This window comes from Coturnix japonica, chromosome 17 (genome assembly GCF_054131305.1).
Source record: "Coturnix japonica strain WE chromosome 17, WE-NBRP24, whole genome shotgun sequence".
NCBI classification, from domain to species: Eukaryota; Metazoa; Chordata; class Aves; order Galliformes; family Phasianidae; genus Coturnix; species Coturnix japonica.
This window is the reverse complement of record NC_140679.1, coordinates 15,219,738-15,247,729: the sequence shown is the minus strand read 5'-3', so window position 1 is coordinate 15,247,729 and position 27,992 is coordinate 15,219,738. Positions and strand designations below refer to the sequence as shown.

Genomic DNA, 27,992 nt, shown 5'->3' with positions numbered 1-27,992 from the left:
GGAACATCTGTATCAACAGGAGACACTGCCTAACCAACCAAGTGCCCTTACTGACAACCATCTTAGAGAGCTGGGTGGCTTCTGCTTTGCCCAGAGAAGTGTAAAGGATTGGGGGTGGGATGACAGAGGGTGCTGCAGGGAGGTAGAGGCAGCGGCCGTTGCCCTTCGTTTCTCCCACCTTCCAGTGGCAGGACCCATTCCTCTTGGTCTGCAACAGAAACTCCCCTTGGCATCAGCCCAGCTCCTCTTGGCAGATGCAGGAGGGTGAATTCTTTTTCATATTATTGTTTCAGGAGTCTAGCTACCTATTTTCTAGTAAGGAATCTATTGGACAAGAGCTGGGGAATTCCTTTGCACCAAATATTAGAATTAAGGAGGAGCCTTTGGATGACGAATATGATAAAGCTATGGCCCCACAGCAGGGACTATTAGACAAAATTAAAGATGAACCTGATAATTCTGAGGTAAGTTTCCCATTGCATTTCTCATTTTGGTCTGACAACTGACCGCATAAGCTGGACATAAGTTCAGCATTTTATTTGGTTTGTTGACCGAAATCTAACATGAAGAACGTAGTTTAGCAGAAGGATTTCTCCCTCTTGCTCTACCATGAAACCCAAACCCCTGACTTTTTGATGCTTCCATGTCGCTGAGTTTTTATGCTTTTCAGCTTGAGACAAAGCAAACTGCTGTAAAACCTGCATTATTAAACCTGTGGCAATGTAGGCACTTCACCTCTGCTAGATCTCACTAGAAAATAAGCCATGTCTCCCTGAGTATTTTGTGAATAGTCACAGTTCGAGCTGCGTAGTTTAAGCAGTGCTGTTCCTGCTACTTCCCTCTTTTAAGGTTTTGAGCACAGTGCTTCTTTGTTTTGTTTTTATAAACATTTCTCCTTAGAGCTCTTACCTTACAAAAAGCATTTGAGTACATACAGCTCAGTGAAGTCAAGTGGCTTTGTCTCTTCAGTGCTAATATTTGGGTTGTGTACCAAACTTTACATGCATTAAAGGTGCTCAAAACTTCCCAAGGCGACTCATCTCACTTGCACCAGCAGTAGTTTTGCTGTTCTAGTTCAGGTTCACTAGTTCATTAGTTTCTCTAGTCTCATTCTGTGTACTTCTGCTATACCTCATCTTATTTCTGGCCCCGTCTTTCCAACATTTTTCCTTCTCTTCCCATAATAGTTTCGGGTAAATAAAATAAAGACGTTCACTGAGTATTTGAAACTCTTTAGATTTCACCGCCCTTCTGATTTGTTCTGTTCTTGGAGATTAATATCTAACCATGTGTAGATTAGTTAGATTTCTTTCTTCTTTTGTCATCCCCAAATGGCACCGGCTGTATGGGTTTGTGTGGGACGTAGTGCAAGATGCTTTGGTTATCAAAGATTATATGAGCGAGGAAGTTTGAAGACCTAAGCAATTTGAAGTATCTTATTGATCAAAATATTAATTCCTGGGGTAAAAATCTGTAATGATCAACTTTGTCTGATACTGGAAAAGCGTGAGAACTGATGATGGTTCATTTTGGTTTGCTTTAAATCTCTTTTTCCTGTGCATTCTGAAAGAGAAGATATTCCTTGCTGTAATGGAAGTTGGAGCTGGAAGTTCTCTGCTTCCAATAGTTAGGCTGCCATGAAACTGTGCTTCATCTTGCAGAGCTGGTGTTGGGATTTGCTTCAATCTCTATTCCTAGTATTGATTTAAAAAGCTTAAAAGTACACATTCCTGTTAATAACTAGTTTTTAAATCGTAATAAAACAAAAGCAAATACGGTACTTCAAAACCCATCATCATGGCGTGCTCATACACAGCTTAAAACCTCCCTTCATTGCAATGTGAATGCTTGTCTGCTTATTCATGTGATAACACTTCTGGGTGTTCTCCTGGGAAACCTGTTGAGAAATGGTTTGGTTGTCATTGTGATTTTGCTATGGGAGCCTTAAGTTACCCTGTGCATATGGCAGGGTGTGATTCTTTGGAGGTGGATTAAGCTGAGGGAGCAGTTTGCTGCTGCTGGAAAGCGAGAGCTTATTTTTGCCCAGTGATTTCGGATTGGCTTACCTTGCAGTCAGACAGCAACTGTTAATTTAGCTCAGTCATAATATGACATCATGGCCTCGCTATTCTCAAATGACTGTAAGTAGGTTAAATCTTATCATCCCCGTGGCTCCAAGAGATTATTCTTTTCAGCCTATTAAGATTCACATGTTGAGTGTTACAAGCTGCTTTACGGTTTGAATTTCTAGGAAAAGCATGGGCAAGAGGCATGGTGTCAAAGTCTGAATAGCTGCTGTGAGGTCAGCTAGTGATTTGTAGAATGCCAGCTATTCCACAAGCAACTGTCTGCAGGGATTTTCTCATCCTGTACAAAATGCAAGCTTATTCCCCTTGTGTTGAAGTCAAAGAGTGGATTGCAATGATCTGCCTGCTGCCAGCTTCACACCACTGCTTTGTGGAGCTAAGCTGACTAAGAAAAATTGAAGATTACAATAAAAAGAGGGTTTGTTGGTTTTTGATTTGTCATCCCGCAATCAGATCCTGGTTCAGGATGGGGCAAAACATGGTTTTCCCAGCTTACAATTACTTAACGTGCTGTAAAACTTCACCTCGGGCTCCTCAAGTTAAGCACAGAACACTTCTGACCAGCTAGGGCTCAGTTTCTGTTCTGTTATTATCATCTATGAATTGGAAAATAGAGCTTATTTCCAAGAGAAAGGGTAATGACTGCAGTGCATTTCTGGTTGGAAAGTTTGTGTAAATGGAATGCGAATATTTATCTTAACATGTTGATGCTGAATTCTATGGTACATTGGGATACAGGTGGGAAAGGGAAGGCAGCAAGCATTATGCTTCTGCACGATGCTCCCAGTTGTACACTTTGCTATGAAGCTCTGGGTGGGTTCTTTGTGTGGTACTTGTATGGCAGCAGCTGTGAGCCTGGTCTTTGGCACAGGCTGAAGAGGTTCTTTGTTACCTTCCTGGGCTTTAAGATTCAATGCAGCGTTATAAAAGAATGGAAATCATGCAACCTGTTATTACATGTGTGTATTTGTTCTCCTTTTCCTTTTGTTTTAGGAGTACGGCCAGCAGCCAAAAACTCAGGAAGGGGAGCTGAAAATCAGTGCTGTGTTTTCAGTCAGCGGCAGTCCTCTTGGTAAGGAGCAGGCAAGACTTAACTTTATTTGAATCTATAAAATGCATCACCTCAGCAAATAGCCTTGCAGTTTAGTCTGTGAGAATAAGTTCTATTGGCTATGTTTAACCCCAGTAGTAAAAAAAATAAAACAAAACAGCTTGTTCTGTCTTAGAGATGATGAAAATCACAGGCTGAAAAATAATTGTGTGTTTGAGGCAAGGGAGAACTGAATGTGAAAACAATGTTAAAAGTGCATTCTCATTCTTAAGAGCAGTTGAAACAATCTACTCTGCAGAAAACCAGCACAGGGCATGGATTATAGAGAGTTCCTCTGCTGTTTAGTTCTCCCTTAGACCCTGGTGATCCCAATGAAGCCATAAGTTTTATGCTTGCCCCCTGTGCAAAAGGAAGTTATGTGTAATACGTATCTTAACAGCTACTCTGTTTTCTCTCTCTTTTATTCTTTAATTTTAGCTCCACAGCTGTCATCAGGTTTCCAGCCTGCTGTGGCATCTTCTGGCATGAGTAAAATGCTTCCTTCAGTTCCAGGCACAGCTGTTCGGGTTTCCTGTTCTGGCTGTAAAAAAATCCTCCAGAAGGGGCAAACTGCATACCAGAGGAAAGGCTCTACCCAGCTCTTCTGCTCCACACTGTGCCTCACTGGATACACTGTTCCAGCTTGTCGCCCACCAGCTTCTACCAAGAAAACCTGCTCGAGCTGCTCGAAGTAGGACAGCGTTTTAAATTGTTTGAGAATAATTGTTACTCAAGCAGATAATGAGAAGGTTTCAGTTTTCATCTTGTACAACATGCTGTTCTGTAGTGCCCACTTTACGCTTCTCTTCCGTGTTTGGTGGCTGATGGTGTTATTTGTTAATTGGTCTGTCTACTTTCAGTTCCATTTAGTTAATTGTGTTTTGCACACAGACATATTTAAAAGCCTCTGTTGTGAGGTGGACCTTTTGTATTTTTTCCATTTAAAAGAATCACATGCTACCTGTGTTTGTAAAGATACTCCACTTCCCTCCTGGTCTGAAATGTCATTGTGCTCTCCAAACAGCTAACAAGAATTGAGTGTTTCAAATAGCTGGGGCTTCAGTATTCAATCAGTTGCTTTCTGCCTAGGCCTAGAGCCTGCTTCATTAAAAGAAAAGTCTTTGGGATGGAAGATCTGCATTTTCCATCATCCTGCTGGAAACACCAGGGTGAATCTTAAGCTTTAAGAAACATTTCAGTTCTTCATATTCTGTTTTAATTTGTGTTATTAGCAGAAGGACGTGTCTGTGGCCAGCTCTTTGAGCTGTCAAATTACTATTCAGGAGCTTGAGGCGAGTAAATAACTGTACAGACTGATTGTTCTGGGGTCTCTTTACAGAGGACAGCAATTCATATGAATTATTTGTAGTTATGAAAGTTACTTTGCGAAGTGAATGCTGCTTTGTTCGTGCACCATTTCTTTAACAATAGATTTATTGCTTCCTGTTTTACAAGGTCAACTGAACTTCAACTTGAGACTTCAGTTAATTATTCCTCTTTCTTGCTCTCTCAGTGTGAAACAACCTTGTAACAAAGTGTAACAGTCTTGGCTGTAATTTGTATTTATTAAGTTGGAAAGTGTTTTATATCTGAAAAGACAAGAAAGAAGGAGGCATCCCTCCATCCAAGAAAAGGAGTATAAGGATTTCTTCCCAATTTGTGGACTTACAGTCTTTGAAAATGTTCTATGAATGACAGTTTCAAAAGGGAGGCTGAAATAGTTTTAAATCCAACGACAGAACAGTAGACTGGAGATTAAGGAGGAAAATATTAGTCAGACCATTTGGGGCACAACTAAATGGGAATTAGAAATCCTCACCTTTTGTTTTTTCCCCTTTTTTGCCTTGTTCCATTATTATTGATGCTTTCATGGTTAAAGGGAATGAATCCACATGCCCTGCTTTTTACATTTTTTAGTACATACTGTGCAAAACCTTTTCCCAGTTCCGTTTGAAAGGATTAATTATACAACCTGATGTCTTTGTCGGCCACTCTTAAGACAGGGTACAAAATGTTCCACAGTGTATTTACTTGAGAATTGCACGCAACTGCTTTACTAATAGGAAAAGAAAAATGAAGACAGGTACTCAGATCAGCAAAAAGAATATCTCCGAATTAAATAAATCCACCATCTTACAGAAAATATTTCATTTGCAAAAGTGGAAAGGAGAGTGAGTTGCCATGAAACCAGTGTTTATCTCTTTGCTTGTTTTTCTTTCTTTCCTCCTGTAGAGAAATTCTAAATCCAAAGGATGTGATCACTGCCCAGTTTGACAACACAAATTTCAGTAAGGATTTCTGCAGCCAGTCATGTCTTTCTACGTATGAAATGAAAAGGAAACCTATTATCACTATTCACACTAACAGCATTTCAACCAAGTGCAGCATGTGCCAGAAGAATGCAGTGGTAATGGCAAACTTCTTTTCCATTTAAGTTTCCTTTAAACCAGGGAACTTGCTATCTGAGAGATGAACTTGCATTTTCTTTCTGTTCTTGTTCATATCCTTTCTTCTCTTCCAGATCAGACATGAAGTGAATTACCAGAACGTTGTACACAAGCTCTGCAGTGATGCCTGCTTCTCCAAGTTCCGCTCTGCTAATAACTTGACCATGAACTGCTGTGAGAACTGTGGAGGTTACTGCTACAGTGGGTCTGGGCAGTGTCGCATGCTGCAGATAGAGGGACAGTCAAGAAAGTTTTGCAGTTCAACGTGTGTGACGCTGTACAAGCAGGTATATTTTGACACGGCGTTACAAGAACATCTCTGGTAGATTTTGGTTTATTAGGTGATGGCCCTTCAGTCAGCCTTTGGGGTTGCTCTGAGCATTCCCTGTGCTGTGACAACAGTGGTGCAGTTTCTCATGAGCTGCCTGATAATCCTTAAAAATCAAGAGCAATTTAACTGTAGGGTATCTCACACTGCAACACGTCCTTCCTGACACTGAAATTGTTGCCTTCTAAACACGGTGTCTCAGGAATGCTCTGCAGCTTTAGGGCTGTGGGTACCACAAATAACAGGAAAACATGAGAGAGCTCTTCATTTTTGACCCATTTCAGCTGTGAAAATGGTAGCATTTGAACTAAGTGAATAGGAAAAGTGGTAATTAGTTGATCATTTTAATTGTCGCTTTTAATTTTTTATTTTTTTTTTACTATTTTGATTTTAATGGTACTGCATTATTAAAAATACTAAGCTTCAGATGCGTGACCAAATTTACTGTTTCCACAGAAGTCTGCTAAAATTACTCCTTGTGCACTGTGTAAATCCTTGAGATCTTCAGCTGAGATGATAGAGAGCACAAATAACTCGGGAAAGACTGAACTGTTATGCTCTGTTAACTGCTTGTCAGCGTATAGAGTAAAAATGGTTACTTCATCAGGTAACTTTATTCCTTTATTCTGCTAAAAACATAATATCACATTGCTTATATCCAAACTTAATTGGTCTTGAAAGTTAAGCAGAAATTCTTTTCTGGGGAGTGGGGTGTAGAAAGTGGTGTTTGTTTGTTTTAAGGGAAGGTGCTGAGATGAGAACCTAAGGATTTTGTAACATAAATAAACCTAGCAGTGACAGTGTAGCCATTTCAGCTTTGTTTATAGAGTTCTTAAAGATGATAACAAACCTTAATGTATTTTACTGGTGTAAGTGAAGGCCAGGGATTGGGGGTGGGGAGGACCCTAGGTTGCTAGGGGTACTGGGAGATTAATTAAAGGATCTGGCAAACAAAGGGCACTGCAGCTGTAATGTCTGCTTCTGAACCTGAAGAAACTTTGTCTTGTGCTTTAGTGTGTACTTTGTCTTGTCATTCAGAGTCTCTGGTTTTGTATGCACAGTGCAAAACTATCTGCAGTGGGACTCGGTGTTGCATAAATCACTTTTTTCTTCTCTGTTTCACTCTCAGGTGTTCAAGTTCAGTGCAACAGCTGTAAAACTTCAGCCAACCCTCAGTATCACTTGGCTATGTCAGATGGGAGCGTACGCAATTTCTGCAGCTACAACTGTGTGGTAGCTTTTCAGGTGTGATATCTTCTTAGCTCAATTAATAGAATAATAACTTGGTGATCTAAATATCTGGGGTGTCGGGTAAAATCCACAACTGTAAAACAAGGCTCTTTTTTGCTCTCCTGCAGAATTTGTTCAACAAACCTGCAGGAGTGAACTCAGTCGTACCCCTGTCGCAAGGTCAAGTCATCGTAAGCATTCCCTCGGGGACAACGGTGTCAGCAGGTGGCACCACCTCCACTGCATCTCCCAGCTCCGGGAGCAGTTCAGCTGCAGCTGGTCTACAGAGGCTGGCTGCCCAGTCCCAGCAAGTCACTTTTGCCCGCAAGGTTGTAAAACTCTGGTGTCAGCACTGTAACAGATTATTTGCGACCAAACCAGAACTGCTTGAATTCAAGGTAATAAAGACCAGGACTTCTCCAGCTTATCTTTCTCGATCAAAAGGCTCAGACATTATAACCTGTGTGTCCATGATCTGTTGGTACTGCTCTGCTGTTTTCTGTTATCTCCTGTGGAGGAATTTGGATCCGATTTTGTTATAATTCAATTATTATCAAAATTAATACCAAAAAAACCAAAACAAAACAACGACTGTAAAACAAAAAACCCACACCCAAATCATTACTTGTCAAAATAAGCACATTCCTGACTCTTCATCCCAGAGATCATCTTTTTAATTCCTGGACAAAGCACATGGGTGAGGGCTTGCTGCAGAAAATACTGCTGCCTTTGCTGAAAATCTGTTTGGACTTACTTGCTGGTGCTGTCTGTTGTTGATTTCTCAAGGGCATAAATATGCTGAGTATTTTACTAACTATTTAAATGTAGTAAGTGGCTGTGAAATATTGAAACCAAAACATTCTGACTGTGTTGCAGGGTAAAATGTTCCAGTTTTGTGGGAAGACCTGCTGTGAGGAATATAAGAAGAGGAGGAATGTAACAGCACTGTGTGAATATTGCAGAACTGAGAAAATTATCAAGGAAACAGTGCGAATTGCAGGCATAGATAAGCATTTCTGTAGTGAAGGTAAGAAAGAGCAAGGCTGTCTCTCAGAGAAATCAAGTCAGAAGAGCCTTGCCTTAAAACTAATTGTGATACTAAGGGAAACCTAATCAACTAGGTTAGAAAAATGGATTTTTAGGTTTAGAAACATGGAACTTCATTCACACTTTAATTTTAATGCCATATTTGACAAATGATTCCAGAGCCACAAATGCCAAGCACACCACGTTTTTATATTGGAGGATGCTCTTGTTATTTTGCTGTTTTTATTTTGCTGTTTTTTCTTCTTTTAGGTTGTAAACTGCTCTATAAACATGACTTGACTAAGCGCTGGGGAAACCACTGTAAAATGTGCAGTTACTGTTTGCAGACTTCCCCCAAACTGGTCCAGAATCTTTTTGGGGCGAAAATGGAGGAATTCTGTTCAGAAGAGTGCATGTCTAAATTCACAGTTCTGTTTTACCAGGTAAATCTTAACTTCATATTCTCTGAAATACAGAGCATGTTGTGAAGAGGTTTGTATGCATGCATGCTTTGTTGCTTTTAACACACACGTTTAACTTCTCCCTCGCTGTTCTCCCAGATGGAAAAGTGTGATGGTTGTAAAAGACAAGGTAAACTCAGTGAGTCCCTGAAATGGCAAGGAGAGATGAAGCATTTTTGCAATCTGCTTTGCATTCTGATGTTCTGTAAGCAGCAACACCCTTCTGACCCTCCAGCCTCAAACAACACAGGTAAAACAGGATGTGACCAGCATTACCTCTTAATGCGTGTGATAATGATAGGAATGTTTATTTGGAAACTCAATGGAGTGAAATTTTTAAGACCCTCTATTGGGCTGCTTGCCCACTGTAATTGAATGGGTTCAGTTTAAGATACATCTTTTACTTAAGGCAGTTTCAAAGCTCCATAGGTAGGAAATGGTGTTGTTCATAAAGCAAACCTATGTTTTGGTTTTAAATATTAAACATAAGCGCTTACTTTTAATCTACTTTCCTAAAAAGGAAAGCCTGTTTTAATAGGCTGAAATGTTCTGGTATCTATTGAAGGCATAATGAATACATAGCTTCCTGTACTTGATAAGACAAAGCTAAAGGAGGATGTTAATGTTCATTTAGCAAGAAAAGTCAATTGGAGAAATGCTGAGATTTAGTGGTTGTAAATATACATTTTGGTGTATGTACTTACAGTTGCTGCTTCTGTGTTGCCGGCAGTTGTTTGCAGACCTATTTTTCCTGTGTCAAGTGCTGATTCTTTGAGTATCAATTCTGAGCTTAATGTGTGCTGTAGTTGCTTTCTTTGCTCATTATTTCAGCAGGTGGAATGGGGAGGAGGGTGGGAGTGAAGCCCACAGGAATAGGAACTGTGAGTTTCTGTAGGGAATGAAATGCAAAGGGAAGAAAGGAAGAAAGGCGCACAAAGACAGGAAGAGGAAGCGAAACAAAGGGCAGAAGTAGCACTGATCCTAAAGAGGGGCATGTTCTCCCAGAGAGTGATGGTGACTGCAACAGTAAGGTACCCATTAAGCAATAAAGAATATTAACTGACAGTTTATAGTATGCACCAGGCCATACTATATTGAACCCTGTGCACATCTCCTGCTTACCTTGGTGGGGGTTGCTTTCTTTGACTAAGAGTAACATATAAGTAACTTTATGCCTTCAGGCCATAATTACACTGTGTGACGTTCCTGCTTTTTATCAGTATGTTTGGTTGGTAGTAATGAAGTGGCTCAGAACAGTATTTGTAATGAAATGCAATTATGATGCTTTCAAAGAGTAAGAACCTAAAGGTTCCTCTGCAAAAGACTGGTAAAATTCACCTCATTCATTATTTGTTAGGATCTTGAGGATGGTTCTGAGCAGTGGGGCATCTGTTTCTGTTGTCTCCCGAGTGCTGCTCTATACTATCAGAGACCAAAAAGTGCTTTCATACTGTGATAAACTTCTGAAAAGTTTCAGTGAATGAGAAAAAGCTGAAGTTTGCTTATGGATCCACCTTCTATTTAAGCTGAGACCCTCCAGTTTGCCACACTCTCCTCATAAAGCAGGCTTTTTCATCTGGAGATAAATCCGGAGGGTGGATATTGTTTCAGAAATGCCATTATGTCTATCATTGTATTGCTTATTTCTGTTTTCTTCTGTTCATTCCATCCAGCAACGCCCCCTTCTACAGCACCAGCTTCCTCATCAGGCCCACCTTCTTTGAGGAAGGACTCAACCCCAGTCATAGCAAATGTGGTGTCCCTTGCAAGCACCCCTGCAGCCCAGCCTACGGTTAACTCCAACAATGTCTTACAGGGTAGGACTGTTGAAGATGATTTCTCTGTTTTTAAATCTCTATTCCTGGACATTTGTATTTGTTCAGGGGTCTTTCCCACCGAGGACAGCAGCTTCTTCACTATGTTTTACATCATTGCTGAGGGCTGCTGCCTTGTCCTTCCTTTTCATAAGTATAAATGATGACATATACCTGTTCACTTGTAGTGGGGAATAAGGTTTAAAGGGAACATACAAAACTAATCTTGTATGTTGCTTTTTTTTCTCCACAGGTGCAGTCCCTACCGTGACAGCAAAAATAATAGGAGATGTAAGTTTTACAAGAGACTCTTTTTCTCACTTTCGTCCAGATTGTATCAATAACAAGTAAAGTATCCAATATTTAGCACCTTCATTTTATAACTATTTTTCCTGGTTGTGATTGGCATTTAAAATTCATCCAGCTTGCAGCTACATGCCTTATCCGTTTTTATAAATGTGTGATATTAAAGTTTTCTTGTGTCCATAAATGGATTGATTTGATGGCTTAGCAAGGCTTATCAGGCTGTGGCTCTTGAGATGGCAGTCGCTCTCAAGCACTTTGTGCATGGCTTCTATACTGAAGGCTAACTTTCATGGCCAGAGGTGGGATGTGATGTCAAAAGGGCTGCTGTGGGAAGAAATAAACCAGCATGGGCTGCTGGGACTGAAGTTACCAAGCTCTTGCAGCTCAGCTGTTCTTCCCCACTCCTTTGTAGTGTGGTAGTGAAGCTATGGGGAACGACTGTCACTTCTTACATATGACTAACTCCTAGAGTTCCTGTTCTTGGGCTCTTTGAGGTATGTGGTGTACATCTTGGAGCTCTCTTAAAAATAGGAGGATTTTACTATGTAGCTTGTTGTTTCTGGGAAATTGGCATCCTCCCTTTTATCTGAAGGGTAATTTATGGATTAGAGTATGATTTTTTCATAATGAAACAGATCGTGTTGTATGAACGCATGACTGAAAATTACTGTTGGCAGAGCACAAAATTAGTACAAGCATAAAAAGTCACTCTGTGTATAATTAGAAATTGATACTGCCAACATTTGTGTTCAGTTTTCATCTATTCCTTCTCAGTGATTTCTCACTGATTTACTAAGGTTGTTTTGAGTGTATATATAACAACCAGTATTTTTATCAGAAGTAGCTCAATGTAAGTCCTTTTTTTATCAGCAGTAGAATGTTAAGATCAGAAGTTTATAGAGGTTTTTTGACTACAGAAACCAAATATACTCTAAGGTCTGTTTTTTGCTTTGCACTAAAATAGATGGATGCAAAGTCCAGAAAACACTAAATGGATTACACCAAAAAAATACCAAATAGCAAACTATTTTATGGTAGCTTTTACATTTAATTAACAAAGACAATTTAAAATCATTCAGTGTTTCATAGTAGAGGACAAGTATTAATCTTACAATATCTTACTTCAACTAATACTGACTGTGCTCTCATTTGTATTTTTCCAAACAGGCCAGTACTCAGACAGATGCCCTAAAACTGCCATCTTCACAGCCACCTAGGCTCCTAAAAAACAAAGCATTGTTGTGCAAGCCAATCACACAGACTAAGGCCACGTCATGCAAACCTCATACACAAAATAAAGAATGCCAGACAGGTATGTATTTACTCTACAACCCATTTTATAGAAGTCTGTAGTGCAGTTCAGAGTGCATGATTTATGCAACAGACTGTTATTTTTTAGTAGTCTCTTATGGTCTTCTAGTTAGCTGTGAGATGTCTGCAATAGCATTTACTTGGCTGCAGACCTTAGCATTTATTTCCTTCCCTTCCACCATTCATTTGGTCACTACACTGCTTATTTCCAAACTGTTCCATCACTGCTTGTTCCAGCAGTGCAAAGATGTACTGTGCCCATTGAATTACAAGCAGAAGTCACTAGTAGTGGAACACCAAACGATTTTGATGGGCACTTTGAAGTGTATGATGATTATATGGTCAAACAATTTTTATTTTGTTTTTAATGTAACAGAAGAAGAAGAAGAAGTTCAACCCAAAATCATTGTGGTACCTGTTCCTGTACCAGTGTTTGTGCCAGTACCCCTTCACCTCTACACTCAGTACACACCAGTTCCACTTGGAATGCCAGTACCTGTAAGTTATGCTCAAGTTCACTGAAGAACTGGTTTACAGTTTGGGTTCTGATCAAGAGCCATGTCACTGGGCTTTCTGATCACACATGTGAGTGGTATTTGGAGTCTATGAATCCATTTCATTCCTTATCACTTTACACTGAGTTAAGCTTCGTTATATAAAAACAACAATTTGTTGGGTTATTGCAGAAATGAAAAGGACTTTCTGTCCTGGAGTTGCTTAAAATTATCTGTAGTCCTAAGAGTATTTAAGAAAGATTAAATAAGTAGAATCTCCCTTGTGTGTTTGGTGCTTCCTTTCATCCCCAAACAATCTCTAATAATTTCTGCCTGTCTGTGTAGGTACCCGTTCCCATGTTTTTCCCAACTACTTTGGACAATGCTGATAAGATCCTTGAAACAATTCAGGATATCAAAGAAAAGGTTCCCATAAGTCCATTTGAAGCAGATCTCCTTCAGATGGCAGAAATGATTGCAGAAGATGAGGACAAAGACAAAACACACTCTCACGGTGGTATGTGGTCCTTTTAAAAGGAAACTGAATGCAGTGAGATAGAGGTCCTCTCTCTGTGGTAAATAGGTAGAGAAATGTGTATATAGCCTCTGTTGCCTGCAGTGCTTTAAGTGTCTTTGCATTCCTTTTCCCTGATCCTAGGTGCTGATTTAACTTATGTTGGCAGTAACAAGTTGCTAGTGGTAGTAATCAGACCAGTACATCATGCACTAGCAGGAGACAAAAGCAAGAAGGCAGAGCAGCTGTTTTACAAGAATATTTTCACACCAGGCTTGTTATAGTGGATTCTTGAAGGGTGATGCAGGTTAAAATGTGTTGGAAAGTGATCAAACTACGAAATAGAAGTGGAGCAAGCTAAAAAGAAATTAACCAACCCCTGCATCTGCCTACAGATGACTCCCAGTGACAAACATGGAGGGGTGGAAATATTTAGAAAATCAAACATGAGTTAATTCTGCATTTGTGTTTCTCCCATAATAGTGTGAGCTTGGCAGAGAGCTATTAGTAAAACTGTAATGAGGATAAGATGTGTTGTGTGGAAGCACCATGACCCAATACATGTATTTTTTGGCATTTGCTGTTCTCTATTAGCTGTGTAAGTCATAAATCATTTGTAGATAAAAGTTTCCTTCTTTTTCTAAGGCTCTCAAACGTCTGAGCATGAGCTCTTCCTGGACCCCAAGATGTTTGAGAAAGGTCAGTTTGACTTCTTTTTGCACATGGACTTTGATCCAGATGTATCTTTTCTTCAAACTCTTTATCTGTCCTTTCCCATAGCATGTGGTATATCTGATTGCTCTATTACAGACCAAGGTAGCACTTACAGTGGAGATCTAGAATCAGAAGCAGTGTCCACTCCACACAGCTGGGAAGAAGAGTTAAATCACTATGCCTTACGATCCAATACCCTGCCAGAACCAGAACCAGAACCGAAGCAGGTCTCCAAAGGTGAAGTGGAACAGGACCTGGAGGCAGACTTTCCATCAGGTCTGTATAACACTAAGAAAAGTGCATTGTTGTATAAAAATGCATCCAACTTTGAGTCAGTGTTGTAGCCACAGCCTACTTAAGGGGGGATATATGTTTTTGTGTAGTTAAACCAGATATTTAAAGCAGCTCTACTAAAAATCCCAGTGTTTTTAAAATATTTTTGGCATCTTTACAGACAGCATTTTACAGAACCACTGTCAAGAGTAGCAGGTAGTCTTGCCTGACTCCCTTCAATGTATCATTTTTGTGCTCCTAGGTATAATCCATGTCAGTGGTGCAAAAGAATAGCAGTTTATCTGAATGAATGCACCCACTGTTTGGGGATGGGGTTGTTTTCCTCTTCTGAGTGCACTTATTGCCCACTTATTCAGACAGAAAGTACTGTTTGAATATACAGGAGTTACTGGGTGCTTAATAGTTTTAAGTGACACTTTTTCTTGGGCTTATTGAATCATGTAATTTAATTTCTTAATGGTGTTGATTTCACTTCAGACTCATTTGACCCTCTCAGTAAGGGACTGGGTTTGCATTCACGTTCACGAGCAAGAAGGAGGCACAGAGATGGCTTCCCCCAGCCAAAAAGACGGGTAAGAAACTCCTCTGGGATGTTAATTCCTTGCATTTACAGTAATAATGTTGGAGGAATCCTTGGGAGTAAAAAAAAACTACTGATCCAGGGTGGAAATGAGAATTTGATTTAGTTATGCTGTATTTTTTTTCTGTTCTTCATGACAAACATTTTCTCCTCTGCATGTTAATAAATGCATATGTCTACCTTCAGCTTCTGTCACTGGAGTAGCATTTTGTTATCATGTCAGTTCACCACTCTCTTTATGGGAGGTGAAGTCAAGCATCCATAGATGAAGTGCTCGTTAAGCTTTAATTTGCTTTTCTTTGTTTGTTTTCCTATAGGGACGAAAGAAGTCTGTAGTTGCTGTAGAGCCCCGCAATCTGATGCAGGGCTCCTACCCAGGGTGCTCTGTTTCTGGGATGACCCTAAAGTATATGTATGGGGTAAATGCCTGGAAGAACTGGGTCCAATGGAAAAATGCACAGGAGGAACAAGGGGACCTGAAGTTTTCAGGTAAACAGAAATAACTGGTTGATCTTTTAACCTTACCTTAGTGCATTTGCATGCACTAATTCTTCACTTCTAGAACAGATATTTTGTGCAGCTGCAAAGTCCTTTCTAAGCTGTTACTAGAGCACAGTTACAAGCTGACTGCACGGACTTGGCCCTGTCCTTTCATCTGGAGCTCACACATTCACAAAGTATTTGTCAGCATCAGTGTTTGCTGTAAAAAGCCGTGCAGCACAGTGTTCTTTCTGAGCGTCACTGCTGGAAACAAACCTTCCAGAAGTCAACCCATTCAGTGCTACACTCTGCCTGAAACTACCTTTAAAAGGCATGAATTGTTCCTTGCATCCCGCTGGAGTGATAGATAATGACAATATAAATGTCACTTCTGTTTTTCTAATTATGGATGTTTTTGGGGTTTTAGTTTTGTATGAAAGCACAGCACTCCTAGGGTTTGGCTGTGTCTGACTCCCCTTTTCCCTGGTCTCTAGTCTGTCTTACATGCTCACACTGTGTTTTGTGGGCAAGTTTTCAGAGTGCAGCAGAGAATTTGATTTAGTTCTGTAACTGAGCTTTTTGAGGACAGCGGGGAAGAGAACAAGCAGTATTAAAAGCTTCTACAGTGCATAGATCTAGGTGTGGCAGGGCTTATATAAGAAAGATCCCAAAAGGGAAAATGCTGTTTAGAATGAGCTCTGCTTTCTCCTCTGTCACTACACGATAACAGCTGTTTTCTGTTTCCCAGCAGAAGAGTAATCACATGAGTGATGGGCTTTTCTTGTAGCTAAGAAAACAAAAGTTACCAACAGCTCCAGGAAACAGTATCAATCCCCATAGAAAGGTTCCCTGTTCAGTCCCAGGCAGTTGCTCAGCAATGTGGAGTGGCCAAGCAGTAATTTCACTGCAGATTCTTTGATCAATTCTCTGCGCTGCTTTGTTTTCTGAATCTCACAGCCCTATAAACTCTTCATTCCTTTTCCCTTTAAGGAGTCGAATACTCTGTGCTCAGCTCATGCCCAGAACTGCTAGGAAATATTCAGGATCTTTTTCTCACTCAAGATTCCCCTGAGTCCAGCTATGAAGGATTTACCAACCCTGCATTGTCAGCCCGAGTACACATGACCATTGCTGCACCCATATCTTGGATTCAGCAAACTCCCTAATATTTAAATGTAAAGATTTAGTATCTCAAAGATGTTTCTTTAATCACATTCTCTACCACAGTTCGTCCTGTGAAGCTCAAGGAGGACATTCTCTCGTGCACTTTTGCTGAGCTGAGTTTTGGCCTGTGCCAGTTTATTCAAGAGGTGCGGAGACCGAATGGAGAAAAATACGATCCCGACAGCATCTTATACTTGTGCCTTGGAATTCAGCAGGTAAGTCAGAATTTGGGTACTGCAGAGAACATTATGAACTTCTAGTGGCTTTTTAGGCTTTATACCCATAGTCCCAAGTAGCTGCTTGTTTTTTGTAGAGGTGAGAGTGTATCTTTTTGTGCTTCGTTCATAACATGCCTTAATCTCATTCTACTAATTTGATTTTTGATCAGAGTAAACAAACCTCTTCTTACTTGGGAGGAATGTGGCATGGAAGGCTTGACATAGATCTTTACATTTGGGACTGTATTTACCCCTTTCATATATAGGAAAGAATTGTAGAAACCTGTGGCTCCTTAGAAGAGTTTGATTTATGATTGAATGTTGTAGATCTAAAATAGCTGCAAAGTACTCTTCCATTATACTGGTTTACATGGAAGAGGTTACCTGGCAAAGACACTATGCTCATTCAGTAGCTCTATTTCAGCAGCCTAATTTGTTGGGCTGCTTTGTCAATGTTTTAATGCCTTGAGGATGGTGAGCTCAGAATAATAAAAAGAATTCTGGCCTAGATTTCTCATTTCACACCATGGAAATCCCAATCCATGCAGAAAATCTGATGTGGTATCTTACTAAAGATTTCAGCAAGGCATTTTGGACCATAAGACACTCAGACATAGGAAGGGTAAAGAATCTGATGTCCTGTATCTCTGCAATGTTATGTATTCATAAATTATATGTCTTCCTTTTTTTTTTCTCTCGTAGTACCTGTTTGAGAATGGTAGAATAGATAACATTTTTACCGAGCCCTATTCCAGGTTTATGATTGAACTTACAAAACTTTTGAAAATCTGGGAACCTACAATTCTTCCAAATGGTAGGACAATTATTTTATCTCGTGTAGCTGCATGACAAAGCCTTGTTATGAGTATTGTTCTCAATGCCATGAAGATGGATGTGATCTGAGACATTCCCATTGGTCTCCCCTTTCCACCATGCAGTTGTTTGTGGTAGACTAGAATCATGGATTGTGTGTCTATTTCTACCAGTTATGGGTTTCACTTAAAGATACCTTTCCCTCCTTTGACCAATCTCTCAGCTCCTTTAAAGGCTTCCCATTCCTGTAGTCAATGTGCTAGTTCTCTTCTCTCAAGTTTGAGCTGATCCTTTTGAATACAGGCAGCCAGAATTGTGTGCAGTATTTGAGATGAGTTACTCAGAGTGGAGCTGCAGAAGTATTTCCATATCAGTACTGGAAATACTTCTGATAAATCAGAGGATCATATAAGGAAATCATTGGAGTCTTGTCTCAACTCCTTGACTCCGAGTTCTTCTCACCTCAGTCTCTTCCACATTAAGAGTTCCCCAGTTCTGCAGATGTTATTTATTGTTCTTAGAGGATATTCATGCAGTTTATGAAGGTGGTCACAAGCAATATGAGTACATAAGATCTTTTATGAGATTACCACCAAAACATGAGTGATGTTTTGACAGCTCCACAGATGGATCTGAAACTGACTTACAGGTAGCTGTGGACAGTGAGATTCTGCTGATGTCTTATATACCTTTGTTCATCGATCAGGTGTTGGAAGATGGTGCTGTTCCACAGCTCGGTTCTCCACACTCCCTCTATGTTCTTGCATGCAGTGCTCTTGGTTTTATATTGCAGTTAACTATGATAGATCTGACATTGTTTTAATGCACAGTTTGTTCATGTACAAGGTTAGATGGAAGAGGACTTAACAAGTCTCTGACAGAACTTGCCAATGTAATTTTACTCATCTCTACATCCTACTGTGCTTGTGTAGGAGGGTTCCATTGCTTTGGGAAGATGGGGAAGATCTCTTAGATTGCCAGCAGCCTGTAAAGGTAATACTTCTTCTTTCTCTGTGCATTGTTTCTAGGTTATATGTTCTCAAGAATAGAAGAGGAACACTTGTGGGAGTGCAAACAGCTGGGTGCATATTCCCCCATAGTTCTCCTGAACACACTGCTATTCTTCAACACCAAATACTTTCAACTAAAGAATGTCAGTGAGCACCTGAAGCTGTCCTTTGCCCACGTCATGAGGCGGACCCGGACTCTGAAGTATAATACTAAGACAACATATTTACGTTTTTTCCCACCATTTCAAAAACAAGAGGTAGAATCAGGTAAGCGGATGCTTTATGATTGCTCAAATCTCTGTGATTGTGTTTTTTGTTATCTCCTCCTTATTTGAAAAGGGCAGGGGAAAAGAACATAGAGTAAGCAGAGCTGTGGGTAGTTTGGTTTCTGCTGTTATCCTGCACTTCTTCAAATTCTTTCACTCTGGGATGACTTAAAGAGAAATTGTTTGAAGCAGGCCATCGCTCAAGCAATGTGCTTGGAGGTGTTGCAGAGCCCAGTCAGACTGGTGCTAGGCTACAGGACTCTGTGAGCTTTCATGTGCTGCTCTTGACTGAACTCGAGTGATACCGTTTTTGTGTGTCCAGATAAATTGTCTGTAGGCAAAAGGAAACGTGGAGAAGATGAAGAGATTTCAACAGCAGTGGAAATGGCTGAAAATGCAGATAATCCCCTGAGGTGTCCAGTGCGACTTTATGAATTTTACTTGTCAAAGTGGTAAGTGATAGAACTTGGTCTTTAATCTGCACATAGATTGGAACAGGAATTCAGGCAGGGACTCAGCTCAGACATGGTGTTCTTTGTGAAAGAGGGTAGGAAAAGTGTGATTTAGGCAAAAGTGATGATGGATTTTGCTTGCTGAGATGCGAGATTAATTCTTATTTAGGAGTTAGAGGCTGTATAGCAAGGACACAGATACAAATCGTTTTGTCTTTCCCTCTTGGTGTCAGCTTTAGGTAGGTCTGTGAGCAGGTGGGGCATGGAGTTCCTCACAGAAAATACACCAACAGAATGGAACAGGATCTCATTACTGTCAGCTGAAACTCAAATAAATCACAGCCTCAAAACTACACCTAATGAGCTTCCTGCATATAGTCCCATGGCTTTGGCTATGCCAAACAGCTGCCCTGTTATCTCCTTATCTTTCTTGTTTTCACTTGCATATCATTAGATGTTAGCTGTCCTTGGGCTGAGAAAATATTTTCATGCTTCTCAAGGTACATCAGCTCCTGCAGAGCCCCTGCAGTGGTACAAGCTGCTGTAAGAGTTCACTTTGCTGTTTTAATGTGAATACTCCAAGGCCAAGCAGGAGGGATTCTTGCTCTGGAGGCCTTTGGCCCTTCCTCCCAGCATGGAGATCTCCCTCAGTCTGATGGTCAGTCTGCCAAGCTGATGTGCTCACTGTTCTGCAGCAGGAGAAGCAAGCTGGGATGTAGTTTTGCTGATCCTTAAGCATTCATTGTCCCGAAGTGCACAGCAATTGTGGAATAGTGGGATGGGCTGTTTTGTTTAGAGATTAAATGTCGGATACATCAGTCAGTCATGGAGAAACTCCGCTATTGGAGTCCAGTGTGGATGATTCTATAGCTGAAGAACTTAATTATACTGCTTGAATCACAGTGTTGTAACCTCAGTATTACTGCCATTTTCTTTGTTGCTCTCAGTTGCTGTTTTACGATTAAGGCTTTTAAAGCTGCCTTCTGTAACGTGTTTTCTTTTTGCACTGACAGTTCTGAAAGCGTGAAGCAAAGAAGTGATGTATTTTACCTTCAGCCTGAGCGCTCCTGTGTCCCCAACAGCCCCATGTGGTATTCCACATTGCCAATAGACCCAGGAACTTTGGACATCATGTTAACTCGCATTCTTATGGTGAGGGAGGTACACGAAGAACTTGCCAAAGTCAAATCAGAAGACTCTGATATCGAGTTATCAGACTAAACGAAGTGGGTTGTTTTCCTTTGAATACGGCAGAAGCACCAAACTGTGAATACGTCCAGCTTTTGGAAAAAAATGTGTATTAAATAAGCCAAGATCGTGTCACCTCCGGGCATATTTGGAACCACAGCGGATGTACAGACTGGAACTGGAAGGAGACGAGCTCCGTAGGCTGCGAGAAACACCGTCCTGCGGCAGGCAGCACTAAATGCTCTGAACAAACTCAAGTTGAACTAACCTGTTTGAGTGGTGCAGAAATCCTTTATCTGTGTAGGGTTTAAAAAAGAAAAAAAAAAAAGAAAAAAAAATTGATTTTTTTTTTTTTTTAAGGAAAATGGTCGTGGATCATCTACCATAATGATAATGATACCAGGCTGCGGCTCATGTGACCTCTCAGCCTGCTGGCTGGCAGTCCTTGCTGCCAAAGGACACGTGGAGACCTTGGAGGTCTTCATGAGGACAGGAGAGAAGATGGTGACATTGAGACAACCAGACGACTTCTGTTATAAATACCAATATGCTTTTATAATGTTTTTTAAAGCCGGGATCAAACGCTGGGGAGGCAGAGGCCGTGGGCACAGCTGCAGGGACCTGTGTGGCTGCTGTCGGTCGGTGCCAGCCTTGCTCTCAGCCCAGGGCAGCAGCTCTCCCCAGCGCTGTGCAGGAGTGATGTGGGTCAAACTTGAGAGCGATCACTTTGGGGTTCATTGTGGGAGGGGACAGTCCTGGGCTGTGTGCAGAGAATCCCTTTCCTGGTGCAGTAGCTCTGCAGCCTGTCGATTCTAATCTAGCAAATACTGAGGTGTGTGGACGTTCATTTTTTCCCTCGAGGCAGCTTTCCTTTCTCCTCTTTTCCCCTCTCTGGTTTGGGTTATTTCAGAGGGCAAACCCAGAGGGCCTTGTTGTTTCTCTCCCCCACCTTTGCAGTGTGTGCAGTGTTGTCCAAAGGTCACAGTATTACTTCTAACAACAGAACTAGGGCTCCTGCAAGCATCATTGTCCCAGCCATACATACATAAAGAGATGTAGGGGTGATGGTGGGAAGTCTTTCTTGGCTCTCATTGCAGAGCTCCCATGTTGTGCTGAGAGGAGACAGGACTGTCAGGCACTGCCTGTACCTCCACCCATAGCTGTGTGTTTCTGATGTAGCGACCACAGATCCATTGGAAACCCAAACTGTTTTATAAAGAGAACCATATGGTTTTTATCTAGGCCTGGTCCGGCTTCAGTAACAAGAGTCTGCTATTCGATCTTATCACTACAATTTCAAGTGATGATAAATCAACAGCCTTTAACTAAGGGGTTTTTTTGTTGTTGTTGTTGTTTTGTTGGTTGTTTCGGTTGGGTTTTTCTTTTTTTAATTATTTTTTTTTTAGCAGTAACGAAAGTAATTTAACACCAAAAGAAATAAAAGCAGAACGTAGCCCGTTGCCGTTGTGTCCTCGCTAGTCCCGTCCCTGTAACAGATCTCACTCATGTATTTTCTTTTAATACAGAAAACGACGTGAAATGTGAAGCCCCCCCTGTGCTCCCAACCCACCCATGTGTGTGTGTGTGTGTTGCTTTTACTTTTCCAGGTACTTCGAATGGAAAGGATTTGCCCTCTGGAAGCAAGGCTGGCTGAAGGCAGTTGTAATAACCCCTTTATTTCATGGCTCTGAGGCAGACAGGGTTGGACGCGGCGCCGTTGGGTGGTGCAAGGATCAGATTAAATGCTTTCGGTTTCTATTCCTCACTGAGCTCCTCCTGGATGCTGAGCTGAGGCTCACAGCCACACACTGATCCCTTTGTGAGCACAGGGGAGTAAAGTGTGGAGATAGATAAGGGACACAGTGCTGGAGCTCTGAGTGCTTAGATAAGGTTGTTAGGGATACAGAGGGAGCTGAATCATCTGCCAGCCGTGCAGCGCTGCGTATTAATTGGTGTCATCTATTAAGGAGAGAAATGTGTTGAAACAGTGCTGGTGGGGGGGTCCTCCTCCATGTGGGTGCCTCCCATTGCTGACACAGTGGATGTGGCAGCACACAGAGGTGATGCTGTGGCTGTTGGCTGGGGAGGAGGGTGAGGGCAGCCCTCAGGGTGTTGCTGTAGGGAATTGCAGTTCAGGGGCTGTTCATTCTGTGCTCACATAGAGCTGCTCAGTGTGGTGTCCATTAGGTGGAGGAGCCTGGAGGTGCTCAGTGTCACTGCGAGGTGCAGAAGGCAGCTCAGTTATAATAGGAATTGCTCTGCCAGCGTGATAAGGACTGATGTGAAGGAAGGCTCTGGGTTTCTCTGGCTGCAGCCTCCAGCCAAGCGATGTGAAGGGGCAATGGAACCCCCATGTGTTCCCTGCTGGAGCTTATGAGTCACTTGCAGCTTAAGGAGGGCATCTATCACAGCCACACGAAGCATCAAACACCAAATCTCCACCTGCCCCCCCTCCAACGTGCCCAGATGTGCTCAGCTGGGGGAGCCCCTCACCCCTTCACTCCCTATTCATCTGTAAGGCAACAAACCCAGCACTCAGAAAGGTCTCTGAGCATCAGGAGGGGCTCCTCCCTTTGGTCCAGGGGTCGGTAGGACCACTCTTCTCCCCCCTACAACCCAAGGCTGGGTGTGCTCTCACTGCTGTTGTATATGGGTGATACCCCCCCCCATGTGCTCCTTTGTTCCTCTGTTACCTCGGTTGCACCCCTCTGTAAATTGGCCAGACTTTTCCTACCTCGTTCGGGCATTATGAGGCTAAATTGTGTAAGGATGCTTTGCAGCCCCCGTGATGAAAGGTGCTATATGGCTGCAAAGCATTGACTTCAAAAGACTCAAATAGGTGACGCCAGTGCATCGTAATCTATATGAAAAGAATAAAAGACTTCTTTTTTTTCTTATCTGAGAATTTATAGAGTTCAATGTATGGTATTAAGAAGTGAATTCCTGAGATTTCCCCCGCCCCTCGAAATAGTTTTTGTTGGAATCGTATCTGTATTCTGCAAAAAGTGATTAAAAACCTTTAACCTCGAGCCCGGAGTGCGGCGTTGTTTCCTGCCCCATCCCCACCCGTGGGTAACGAGGTTCTGTGCCCATCTTTCCCATCTCCTTTGGGCCCTACATGTCCCAAACCCCGACCTCCCCCCCCAGGACACACACAGCCACCAGGGCAGCTCCTTTGCAGCGTCTTTATTGCTCTCAAGCGCTCATCGCTGGGGGGATGGGGGTTGGGGGGGGGTGTGATGACGCAGTAGCAGCTGTGCCGTATCTCGGGCGTTTCTGGCCTTTGCCACCCATCCTTTAAGGGATTTTCGAACCGATCAACGCACCGACCGGCCCGAACACGGAGGCCAAGCCGAGTTTGGCACCAATAGAGAGTCCGACGGCTCCTATAGGGACACAGAGCGGCCGGTGTGAGCCCCCCCAGCCGCCCCTCTCGGTGCTCGGACACCAACACCGTCTAAAGCTCAATGTCCCTCATCCAAACAGGTCCCTTCCCATCCCTGGTGAACGAACCCGAGGCTGAAAGAGCCGAGTCGTTAACCCGACCGCCCCCCACTCACCGACCGACTGCAGCACGGCCACGACGCTGCCCGCAGCCACCCCGCCGCCGTTGGCGATGGCCGCAGCCGACATCATCTTGGCCGCGATGGATCCCGCGGTGATGCCGGCAGCCGTGAAGCCCAACGACCAAATAGTCAACGGGACGCCCACGAGAGCCACTCCTGCACCGGGACAGCGCCGCGTTAACAACCCGAACCTCCCAACCCGACCCGACGGGGCTGTCAGATCCCGCAGGGGTTGGGGATGCCCTATAAAGTCCCATAGCGCTGCTCAGCCCTCACCTGTTGCGACGCCGCTCCCGATGACGGCTTTAATGATCGGATTCACGACTGAGGAGGAAGAGAAAAGGACAAAGCGTTGCTCGGAGCCCACAGCCTCAATTCACCCCCCCGGCTGCCCCTTATACCTGCCGGCTGTAACATCCTCACGGCAACCTCTAACACCGCACCCACGGTGGTGGGATAGCCCTGGTATGAGGAGTGACCGTCCCGCCCCGTCCCGTGTTGTGCTATAAGGGGGGACTGGGGGGGGAGGGCTCAGCGATGATGTAAGGAAAGCGAATTTCCAGGAAATCCGCCTGTTTACTTTCGTGTCTGCCAAGTTTCAAGCTCAGCGTTTAACCCTTACTGTGCCGATTCACACGCTGTGACGGGATGGGGAGGGGGGGGAGGGGGGGGTTGGGGGGCAGGGCAGCACAAGGACAGGATGGATCTGGGGGGGTGGGGGGGGTCAGAGCTTCCCCTTATGTGGCTGCTGCTTTATTGGGGTCTGGCAGTGGTGAAGCTCTGCACTTCTGGATGAGGAATGGTGGACGTTTCCAGCTCCTCCCCCTCCTCTGCTCAGCAGCCCCAGAACCTCCCCCCCATCCCCTCCCGACCCATTTCTTCCCATCCCCCTCCCCCCCGCCCCATTGCCGGCTCCTTACCCTTCCATGTCCCCAGGTCTCCTGTCACCTCGTGTCACTGCGTGCCCCACTGCAGCTGGTTGAAGGGGACCAAATCCAGTTGTAGTTGATCTGGTTCCTTTTTACCAGCCCCAGGGACGCACCTCTCCATCACTCCACAAAGTCCATCAGAGCTGCTGGAACTGTCGGGGTCCCAACACGTGGGGTCCCAGCCCAAGGATACATACTTCTTAACATTCCATAACGCCGGCCGACTCCATATGGGCATATGAAGAAGTATGTAGGGTTGGGAGGGAGAGGCAGCGGGCACAGGGCTGCTCCTGGAGGCAGCCCCAGCCCACGGGACCTTATAGCACAGCCTCCAAGCTGCCAGGTGTGCTCCATCCCTTCCCCATCTCCACTAATCAACACCAACCCCAATGGCACCCAGCTGCAGCCCAGCATGCGTTAACCCCACTCATTATTAACCCACCCCAGGTCTGCCAGGCCCCCTTCCTTCCTGCAGCTGTGCTGGCTCACAGTGCAGCCCCCCCAGCACCTGGTGGTGCCAATAGTGTTTGCACTGCACTGCAGTCAGGGTTGGGGGCACAGCACCAACCTACACCCCCCCTTCACAGGGCTGGGAGCATTCAGGAGCCCTCATCCCATACAGCACCTCCTGGCACAGCAGGATGGAGGCATCACCCCCAATGGGGGGGGATTTGTGGGTGTCTCTGGGGCTGGAGACCACAGCGAGGGGTGGAGGGAGCCCACCAGACCCAGCATGGTACGATCACAGCAAAGCCATGGTGCTGGGGGGGACAAATGTGGCACCAGCCAGGCTGTGCTGTGACCCCAATGACCTTCCTATCCCTAATCCCAGAGCTGGGGTGCTGTGTGGGAACACAAGGACAGGCCCAGTGCAGCTGGGGGGACACAGGAAGGTACAGGACAGAGAGTCAGTTTAGTGCCCCCAAAAGTATTTTGACGGCACCTTTGGCCGTGCTGCAGGGATGTCCCTGCTTCACCCCTTTGGCTCTTCCAGCCCTGAGCTTTGCTGCAAGAGTGTTATGGGAGCTGTGAGCCCGCAGATGAACCCCCACCATCAGGGTGTGGGGTCGGGGCTGTCACATCATGGACAGATCGGCCCCAATCGCCCCCAGGCAGAACTCCCAGCACTGCGGTGCTGGTGTCCCCCCAGCCCTGGGGACACACATGGCTCCGTGTCACAGCTCAGCCCCGCAGCCCCCGGCCGGGCTCTTACAGTGACCTTGGAGAGCAGCACCCAGCACAGCGCTCACCCCAAAGCCTCCACATCCACACCTGCACAGATCCAGGCATGAGAACAAATGGGCTGATAGGGGGGGGGGCAGCAGCACGGGGGGGTGCTGGGGCTGCCCGTGGTGTCCCACATGCTCACACAGCACCGAACAGCCCCGGCCTGGCTATAAAAGGAAGCATCTTTTTTGCACGCTGTGCCCCAGCCACGCGCCCGGCATTGGTGGCCTCAGCAAATGTCACTGCTCAGCCCCACAACAACTGGGGGGTGGGCACGGTGCCACCTGGGGGTCCCTCACCTTTATCTTTGGCCATGGAGCATTTTGGGGCACACAGTACCACGGTGCTTCACAGCACTGAGAGTTGGGCGTCTCCTCCCATCCCATCCCATCGCATCCCACTGCACCGGGTGTCCCTGCATCACACACCCATTGGGATACCCCAACCAGGACCACCCTCCTTCCTTCCCCTTCCCTACACTTGGGACCCCCCCTCAGCCGGAGCTGTGCCCACCCCGCTGCCATCAGCGGAGCCGCATCCCCACCCGCTCTGTTCTTCCTTCCAGCAGCGCTCTCTGAAGGTTAAACGCCGGCGGTGGGGGGAGCCCCGCAGCGCCCCGAGCCCACCCCCCCGATTCCGCAGCACTCACTGCCCTGGAGGTGCCCGGCGTGGAGCTCCGTTGGCAGCGGTTCCCCGCGTCCCCTCCAGCCTCACGCCGTGACTTTGCCATAGGACTCTCGTCCGCAGGAGCTTTGCAGCATCCTCCGGTACAGCGGGAGAAGTTCCCTCACCGGGGAGGGAGGAGGGAGGGAGGGATTTAAGGCAGCCCTCGCCTGGGCTGCGGGTACCGCTGGGCTCAAGAGAAGCCCCTCCGGGCACAGCCCCCTCCCCGACGGAGGAGGGGACGACGATGCGGAGCTCCCCGACGACGAACATCTCCCTCTCGGCTTCCCCCGCTGTCCCGCAGCGCCCGCAGCCCTCACCAGGGCCCAGACCCCACGGGGACGTGGGACGCGGTGGGCACGGGGACCCCCCGAGTGGTTTGGGGACCTCTTGTAGGATCACCCACCCGGGGTCTGTAGGATCACAGCGCAGAGCGATGCTGCTGTGCCCACCCCATGGCCCCTCCCGGCCCTACCTCTATGCAGGGTCAGCCCATGGCACACGGAGACCCCGCGGTGCTCCCCATCCCGGCAATGTTCGCCCCTCCGTGTGGCTGCCCCGGGTGCGCTGCGCTGCTATTTTTGGCAGCCTCCGAAGAGCTCCTCGAGGGCTATTAATAATGAGAGTGCGAAATTCGTTTGGCCTCTCCTATATAAGGAAAGGTAGAGGCTCAGAGGCAGCTAAATATACTGGCGCGTGCGGGAGCGAGTGGGGAGGCTTTGGCACCGGGTGTGGAAAAGGGATTGTTGGAACAATGGAAAGACGGACTGAGTTGTGTGGATGGATGGACAGAGGGATCCCCGCAGGGGCCACAGGCAGCTCCAGGGCTGCAGCTCCGTGTCAGGAGCACAAAGAACGGGGCAGGAACAGCCGGGATGCGCACAGCATCTCAGTGCCACCAACACTGAGTGCTCTGAGCCTCAGCCCCATTGATGCCCATAGCCCAAAAGGCCCCAAGAGCTCCCAAAAGGAGCAGAGATGCTGGGAATCCCAATGACAGGAAGGCAGAGAGGAGCAGCGCCAAAGGCACACGGTCACAGCAAGGACAGCAAGGAGAGAAACAGCCCCTGAGCTCCACCAAGAGCTGTTCTGTTCTTGTAACTCAACCTGGGTGGGGTGTTGGGAGTGGAGCAGCAGTAAAACCCCTCCCCTCTTTATCCACCAGAAACTCTCGGTTGAAGGAATCCCTTGTAGTCTCGATCCAATTAACGCTGCAATCAGACGCGGGGAAGCGGAGCTGGGCAGGTTGGGCAGCGCTACGCAGAGGGATGAAGATTTAAGAGCCAACTGTTTTAGAAGCGGATGGAGACGTTGTGCCTT

The 27,992-nt window shown here is 44.9% G+C and overlaps 3 protein-coding genes across 29 annotated transcripts in view; 1 reads left to right on the top strand and 2 right to left on the bottom strand.

Annotated features, from left to right (window-relative positions):
* LOC107323816 (zinc finger MYM-type protein 4-like) overlaps positions 1-23,316 on the top strand; it is a 32,183-nt gene extending 8,867 nt beyond the window's left edge. For 3 of the 27 annotated variants that reach the window (XM_085518135.1, XM_085518129.1, XM_085518125.1), the window contains 25 exons: positions 294-464; positions 3,081-3,159; positions 3,616-3,868; positions 5,410-5,584; positions 5,699-5,911; positions 6,412-6,559; positions 7,082-7,197; positions 7,311-7,580; positions 8,059-8,209; positions 8,479-8,651; positions 8,769-8,919; positions 10,343-10,486; positions 10,737-10,774; positions 11,957-12,101; positions 12,477-12,598; positions 12,940-13,111; positions 13,754-13,807; positions 13,919-14,098; positions 14,594-14,688; positions 15,014-15,185; positions 16,404-16,555; positions 17,261-17,372; positions 18,400-18,648; positions 18,970-19,099; positions 20,113-23,316. In XM_085518135.1, the coding sequence (XP_085374261.1) occupies positions 294-464; positions 3,081-3,159; positions 3,616-3,868; positions 5,410-5,584; positions 5,699-5,911; positions 6,412-6,559; positions 7,082-7,197; positions 7,311-7,580; positions 8,059-8,209; positions 8,479-8,651; positions 8,769-8,919; positions 10,343-10,486; positions 10,737-10,774; positions 11,957-12,101; positions 12,477-12,598; positions 12,940-13,111; positions 13,754-13,807; positions 13,919-14,098; positions 14,594-14,688; positions 15,014-15,185; positions 16,404-16,555; positions 17,261-17,372; positions 18,400-18,648; positions 18,970-19,099; positions 20,113-20,320 (3,873 nt within the window). In that variant the 3' untranslated portion in view covers positions 20,321-23,316. Of the gene's footprint in view, positions 1-293; positions 465-3,080; positions 3,160-3,615; positions 3,869-5,409; positions 5,585-5,698; positions 5,912-6,408; positions 6,560-7,081; positions 7,198-7,310; positions 7,581-8,058; positions 8,210-8,478; positions 8,652-8,768; positions 8,920-9,500; positions 9,701-10,342; positions 10,487-10,736; positions 10,831-11,201; positions 11,284-11,956; positions 12,102-12,476; positions 12,599-12,939; positions 13,112-13,753; positions 13,808-13,918; positions 14,099-14,593; positions 14,689-15,013; positions 15,186-16,403; positions 16,556-17,260; positions 17,373-18,399; positions 18,649-18,969; positions 19,100-20,112 lie in introns of those variants that run through there. The other 24 variants (XM_085518134.1, XM_085518127.1, XM_085518133.1 and 21 more) reach the window with 18 other exon arrangements.
* A 142-nt stretch (positions 23,317-23,458) lies between these two features.
* LOC107323845 (interferon alpha-inducible protein 27-like protein 2A) lies at positions 23,459-24,333 on the bottom strand. Its single transcript, XM_015883277.2, has 4 exons — positions 24,255-24,333; positions 24,130-24,177; positions 23,848-24,009; positions 23,459-23,673 (listed from the first exon to the last, which is right to left on the bottom strand). Exons 1-4 carry the CDS (start codon positions 24,268-24,270, stop codon positions 23,585-23,587), a joined length of 315 nt encoding a protein of 104 aa, XP_015738763.1. The 5' UTR covers positions 24,271-24,333; the 3' UTR covers positions 23,459-23,584.
* A 322-nt stretch (positions 24,334-24,655) lies between these two features.
* Positions 24,656-27,082, bottom strand: LOC146758136 (uncharacterized). The gene is made up of 2 exons (XM_085518150.1): positions 26,659-27,082; positions 24,656-24,828 (listed from the first exon to the last, which is right to left on the bottom strand). Exons 1-2 carry the CDS (start codon positions 26,943-26,945, stop codon positions 24,798-24,800), a joined length of 318 nt encoding a protein of 105 aa, XP_085374276.1. The 5' UTR covers positions 26,946-27,082; the 3' UTR covers positions 24,656-24,797.
* Positions 27,083-27,992: the final 910 nt, after the last annotated feature.

Excerpts from the sequence above, each read along its gene's own strand:
- LOC107323845 (XM_015883277.2), bottom strand. Across the intron at positions 24,010-24,129 it reads CGGGAGCGGCGTCGCAACAG|GAGTGGCTCTCGTGGGCGTC; the intron begins GTGAGGGCTGAG and ends GTCCCGGTGCAG. Across the intron at positions 23,674-23,847 it reads GGCCGTGCTGCAGTCGGTCG|GAGCCGTCGGACTCTCTATT; the intron begins GTGAGTGGGGGG and ends GTGTCCCTATAG.
- LOC146758136 (XM_085518150.1), bottom strand. The coding sequence starts at position 26,945 with ATGTTCGTCGTCGGGGAGCTCCGCATCGTCGTCCCCTCCTCCGTCGGG. Across the intron at positions 24,829-26,658 it reads CGCCGGGCACCTCCAGGGCA|CTGCAGTGGGGCACGCAGTG; the intron begins GTGAGTGCTGCG and ends CCCTTCAACCAG.